The 6,188-nt window shown below is 32.0% G+C and overlaps 1 protein-coding gene across 1 annotated transcript in view; it reads right to left on the bottom strand.

The window, feature by feature from the left end:
* Positions 1–6,188, bottom strand: part of LOC105626834 (glutamate receptor ionotropic, delta-2) — a 13,151-nt gene that overhangs the window by 964 nt on the left and 5,999 nt on the right. Inside the window, exons 3-12 of the mRNA XM_012208127.1 lie at positions 5,055–5,150; positions 4,542–4,691; positions 4,169–4,392; positions 3,708–3,872; positions 2,393–2,560; positions 1,854–2,087; positions 1,616–1,786; positions 1,187–1,405; positions 888–1,035; positions 216–567 (exon numbers count right to left, since the gene is read on the bottom strand). Of these exons, the coding sequence (XP_012063517.1) occupies positions 216–567; positions 888–1,035; positions 1,187–1,405; positions 1,616–1,786; positions 1,854–2,087; positions 2,393–2,560; positions 3,708–3,872; positions 4,169–4,392; positions 4,542–4,691; positions 5,055–5,150 (1,927 nt within the window). The remainder of the gene's footprint in view (positions 1–215; positions 568–887; positions 1,036–1,186; positions 1,406–1,615; positions 1,787–1,853; positions 2,088–2,392; positions 2,561–3,707; positions 3,873–4,168; positions 4,393–4,541; positions 4,692–5,054; positions 5,151–6,188) is intronic.

Below are 6,188 nucleotides of genomic sequence, written 5' to 3'. Positions count from 1 at the left end.
ATATACAGGATGAAATATTTAAAAGACCACATCTCCATTTATCACGAAATTCCTCACGAAAATAATTATAGCGTTTTACAATATATAAATTAAAGATGCAGGGATATTTATTTTATCAGATTTTACACAATGTTTTCGGAAGAAAAGTTTATGTAAATTTATAAACAACATATTTATTAAAAATTATCTTTTCTTTTTATATATTATGAAATTACCTCAATGTGCTTCTCCAATCAATTAACACGTGCTTGCCCATCTTTATCTGCTCAACCATATCCGCTTCTTGTGTCGCGTTATGAATTATAGCCCGCTCCAAAAGAATATGATACTTTTCTTCTTCGACATTCTTTAGATACTCTTCTAAAAAGCTACCATTAGGAAAGCCCCACGTTAATTTGTTTTTATGAGCAATAAGATCATCCACGGTCAGGATGGCAGTGTCTGTATTTGGGAATGTTAGGAACGCGACCAAACTTCCGGAATAGGTTGCTACTAAGACCATCACAACCAACCACCAGACACCAACCAACAGGCGAGCGCTGTCGGAATGGGGTAAGTACATTCCCCCTAAAATCATTCACCCTTGTATGTTTCCAGAAAGGAAAAAACGATTTTGTTTTCATATAAAAATAAATATAAAATGAAACGATTTTTCTTCAACAAAAATCTTAGTAAGAAAATTAGTAATTTGAAAAAATAAAATATTCTATAATAATAAAGATATTCTATAAAAGATATTCTATAAGATATTCTATAAAGATATTCTATAATAATAAAGATATTCTATAAAAATAAAAATGACGGAAATATGAAAAAATATGTTTTAATCTGGATTACACTTTACACGCGAAATAAAAATAGCGCTTTCAAAAACAAGCAGATACTACCTTGCTGAAGAAGAGCCCCGTAGATATACCATACGCATTGCCAGCAGGAATTGAGCCCCGATGTCTTCGTGCTGCTTGGACTGTACTTGTGAATCAGGTACAACACCGGGCCCATTATAATAATGGATGCTGCCAGGCAAGCCCACGTCTACAAGCAAAACTAGTCCGCTTGAAGGCGTTGCAACAAATACATTATAAAGATACAATGTCGTTCTATTATATAGGTATATAATGCATTATATAAACTTCAATTTCTAGAAACGTAAAATTGCTGCGGCGTGCAGAGGTGCATGTTTTACCTCTTTGGTAAAGGGCGCGGTGAACAACAATGCTCTAGAAAGTTGGCCTGGTTTTGCAGTTAGGAAGCTATATGTCTGCATAAAAATCGGCAAAGTAAAATTGATCTGTTTCCTTCCATGATCATTCACGGTGTACGCGCAGGCTGCAAAAAGGACCTTTTTCTCCAGAATCATATCTATTATCTGCGATGGCATTTCTCTCGTTGTCGATGTTAACACCTAACATTTGAAACACTCATAATAAAACATCGAAAAGTTATCGAGAAATTAAATTAAATGCTGTGCATCAATTGAACAAGCTTTAAAACGAAGATCATAAAATAAAGTTTATGTAATTTATAGTTCAAATAATACTATAGATTTTTTATTTAGTAAAGAAATAAATGCTTTATTCACGTTATGAACATTCGATGAAATTTAAACTTTTACCACATTGGCTACAGTAGCGTTACGAGTGAACTTGGTCCGATTGATCGCCGGGCTGAGCACATTATAAGTAAAGTTCAATTTTTTCCCTAGATATCTCACAACGTCGAAAAGGAGTCCTCCGTATTCCTTTTCGCCAGAATTAGTCAACGAGATAGTTTGCCACGGCGGATTCTATATAAAGAAAATTATTGTCCCAACGAGCACAATTACGCAGAGAATTGAAAACATCTTTACTTACGTGATACGTAGCGATTGGTACGTTGATCCCTCGGAAACCGTGCATTACGTGTGGAAAAAGAACGTCTGTAAAATTCGCACCTAGGACAGGTATCCACGTTCCCGATTCAATCAAGTGCGCGACATTCTTGCCGTGAATGAAGAAGTTGCCCCATGTTATGGCCGAAGCGAATCGCCAAAACAGACATTTACCGCAAACGCCGTTCGTAGAAAAAGTATCCTCGATAAGCTGTATCTGTAGAAAATAGAATATGTGTAGAACTTCCGTCAAAAAGATGGTATAGAGATGATTTCTCACGAGAATTAACGAGCCATTTCTCAGAAACAAAATTTCTTAAATCCTAATATCTAAGAATACAACAAGTTTAGTCCAAAAAAACAAAGGAATTTAATTCTTAAAATCTCAGAAATTTAATCAATCTATATTTATATGTGTGTAAAGAATAATGATGATAGATTGTCAGGAAAACTATAGTTACAAGATATCATTTTTATACCATCAATTTGAATGACACCAAACGTAGAATCAAAGATACGAACTTTAATACTTTTGAGAATTTCCTGACGTCTTTCCTGCTTATTTAATCGGATGAGTTCGAACTCCTCATCGGTCATATGACTGTATAATTCTATTTCAGTCATCAACGACATTTTTAAAGCGTTAGCCAAAGCCGAAACCAACTCCTGGATATAACATTTTAAACTGACCTGAAAAAATTCCTTTTTTCTCTAAAATACATAACAAAAGAGAGAAACGGAGAGAGAGAATGTAAAAGAGAATATAAAATATTTAAAAAGTCTTTATAAAATTGCAAAAAGATAATCGAAAAATATTAGGTGTACAACTTTGCTTCCGCCGTTTTCCTATAGATGGCTTTAACGGTAAATGGTAATCGAAATAAATAGATCATAGACGTCATACAATAAACTTGGGCATCTGTCAACATAACCCCATAGAAATAGAAACATTAGTCGATTTGTGTCTGCATCATAAAGTTATTCTCGATTGAAAATGTCAGTTTACGAGCCAAATTCTCATCATTTGCGGGAGGTTTTAATTTTTTGCTTCAATATAAAGAAATCTGCGGCTGAGGCTCATCGAATGCTCTCAAATACTGGTGAAGCCGCTATTAGTGAAAGAACGTGTCGTGAGTGGTTTCAACGCTTCAAGAACGGTGATTTTGATGTCCAAGGTCATGCTCTGTATTTGGTGGGATCAGCTCGGCGTAGTGAACTGTTAAAACCGACTGAAACAATCACAGATGATCGGTATCGAACGCAATTGATGCGTTTGAGCCGAGCATTGAAAGACAAACGACCGCAATACAACGAGAGACACGATAAAGTGATTTTACAGCATGATAATTCTCGACCCCATGTTGCGAAAATGGTCAAGACATACTTGGAAACGTTGAAATGGGAAGTCCTACCCCAACCGCCGTATTCTCTAGACGTTGTTCCCTCTGACTATCACTTGTTTCGATTAATAGCACACGACCTGGCTGACCAGCACTTCCGGTCTTATGAAGAAATAAAAAATTGGATCGATTCGTGGATAGCCTCAAAAGATGACCAGTTTTTTCGACGCGGGATTCGTACGCTACCCGAAAGATGGGAGAAAATAGTGGCCAGCGATGGACAATACTTTGAATCATAAATGTATAACCAGTTTTTTACAATAAAGCCTCGAATTTCGGAAAAAAACGGCGGAAGCAAAGTTGTACACTTAATAACTTTCATAATAAAATTTGCATTAATTAATCTTATTTGATTATTTAAATTTTGAGCTAATCTCACATAGTTAATCTCACATAGTTTTAAACATATAATTAAAAAAGAATAATTAATAAATTACATTGCAATATGTATCGCTGTCCGTCACATTGTAAATGAAAGCTACATTACTGCCTTCCGTCAATAAATCGGCGAAACTGGTAATATTTGTAGAGTTTCGTACTACACTATCAGTGATGATATATAACCACTGACTGTCGGGTAGCGCCATATTTAAAGACTTTGCCTAAATATATAAAATTTACAATTAATGAGAATCAGAATAGAAGTTGTGTTCATTAGCAAGTTTCCTCGCATTTAACATAAAATGTTTGCACATTTTCAAGATTTATATTATATATATGAGTTAAGGAAAAAGTCCCTTTACAAATTACAAGAAATAATTATGTACCTAGTAAATTGGTTTTTCTTTTAAAACTATTATTTCATTCTATATCTAGAAAATTATTTTCTTTTTGGAACTATTATTTTATTTTTTGAATTAGTGCGAAATATAAACCAAGAAGTTTCTATTTATCTTACAACTTCCATAACATCAGCCGCTGTATCTATCGTGACGATTACCAGAAAGCATTTTCCCAATTGTTCCACATGGAAACTCTCAAGCATGTTTTTTATATCATATCTTCTATTACGTTCAGAATTAGCATGCTTAAAAGTAAATAACGTCCTGGAAACCAGGTTAAATTTTTTATTTGGCAACGAAGTCGATAAAGCTTTTGTGACTCTACCGATTGTGTCCCTATCTATAAGTTATCATAAATAAAATGTATTTTCATGAGTTGTTTTCGTATTTTATATTAGCAAAGATGCCGAGAAGTAATGTAAAGAAAGATTAAAATGGAATAGAAAAATGAACGAATAGAAAATGAAATTAATGCTTAAATTACGTCACCGAAGGTATCGTCGTGCAATATGTTGACATTGTTCCAGAGCAAAGCGTCGATCGATCTCATATCGAAGAAAATCTGGGATAATTCTTTGCCTGGCAATATTAAGGGGATACTCACACCCTCCGAATCAGGAAGTCGTGGACAGTCCTCATCTTTAAATAAATATAATAAAACATACGATATTTCATGACTTTACCAACTTGTATTCGCTATTTAATAAAATCTCGCAATACAATTTGAAGCACAGCATTAAAATCACTACAGATGTATGTACATATGTATACATGTCGCATTTGAATGAGATAAAATGTATTACGTTAACGTAACACGATACAATTTGACGACTGACGGTAAATAACAAAATTAAGAAGAACAAGATAACGATATTTACAAATACCTAGCGAGTTAGTCACCAACTATACAATTGCGCGATTCAACGTCTAAATTTATATTCGTCTCAACGGATAAAAGAAGAATTTTTATGTACAGTTTTATTAAAAATCTCTTGTACGTACCTGTTATTGCTAAATGTACAAGCTCCTCTTTACGCGCTGCATCATGAAGGCTCCACATTTGATAACACGAAGTCACGGATAAAAGCACCGTAAAATCTTTATATGTATTAAATGTAAATAAAATTTGTTAACTTAATTGATTTACGTTTATAAACAAGTTAGATTTAAATTAACCCTTAAAACTTATTTAAACTTATTTAGACTTACTGTCAATCTTAATCTATAATTTATAAAAGTAATAACAAATAAAAAGTAAGCAAGCGTTGTACCTTTAACCAGTAACTGATAGTGTATTTGATCAGTCAATGTCGAATAATTTAGTTTATCTATCTTATCTCCAATATTAATAAAATTATACTCATTAGATGTGATTTTGAATGAAATGAACGAAGGACACTATTTTTGCCATTTCAATCATTTCGTGCAAAAATAAAAATCTCTTTGTATGGTAAAATTTATTTTTATATATTTTATATATAAAGTTATAGTGCAAAAAGATATTAAAAATATAAATAAAATTAAACTTCAATATCTTATCTTTAAATACACATTTTATACATTAAAAATACAATACTTCTTGGTCAGAGGTACAACATGGGTATTGTATCTTTGACTAAAATTTAATTTTTTCCAAATGATAAAAAAGATGTAAAACATCATTTAAATCTGTAAAAATATATATATTAGTATCAACATTTCAAAGAACATTTTAAAATTTTTCTGAATTTTTAAACATCAAGATACAACTTGCACAAGAAAAAAATGTCAAAATTGATTAAAGTATACCACCTTCCCCTATCTTTATGTTTTTTTACGAATGAGAATCATAGCTTAGTATCATTATGTTCTTTAATATAGGATAGGGGAGACCGGGTTAACGAATACCATTGCTTCAAGTACATCTTTACCTAGATAATTAATTTTTTTCTGATTTGTATCTATATCTTTAAATACTGAAAATTAAGATTTCCTATCAATAGATAAATTGTAACAATTTACTCTGTGGGGCAAGTTGTTACATTTACAATATCATTTGAAACAATATATAATAATAAATATATAATAAATAATAATAATAAATAAATAATAATAATAATAATATACAATATATATATATATATATATATATATATA

This window comes from Atta cephalotes, assembly GCF_000143395.1.
Source record: "Atta cephalotes unplaced genomic scaffold scaffold00006, whole genome shotgun sequence".
NCBI lineage: Eukaryota > Metazoa > Arthropoda > Insecta > Hymenoptera > Formicidae > Atta > Atta cephalotes.
This window is presented reverse-complemented; position numbering and strand designations above follow the sequence as displayed.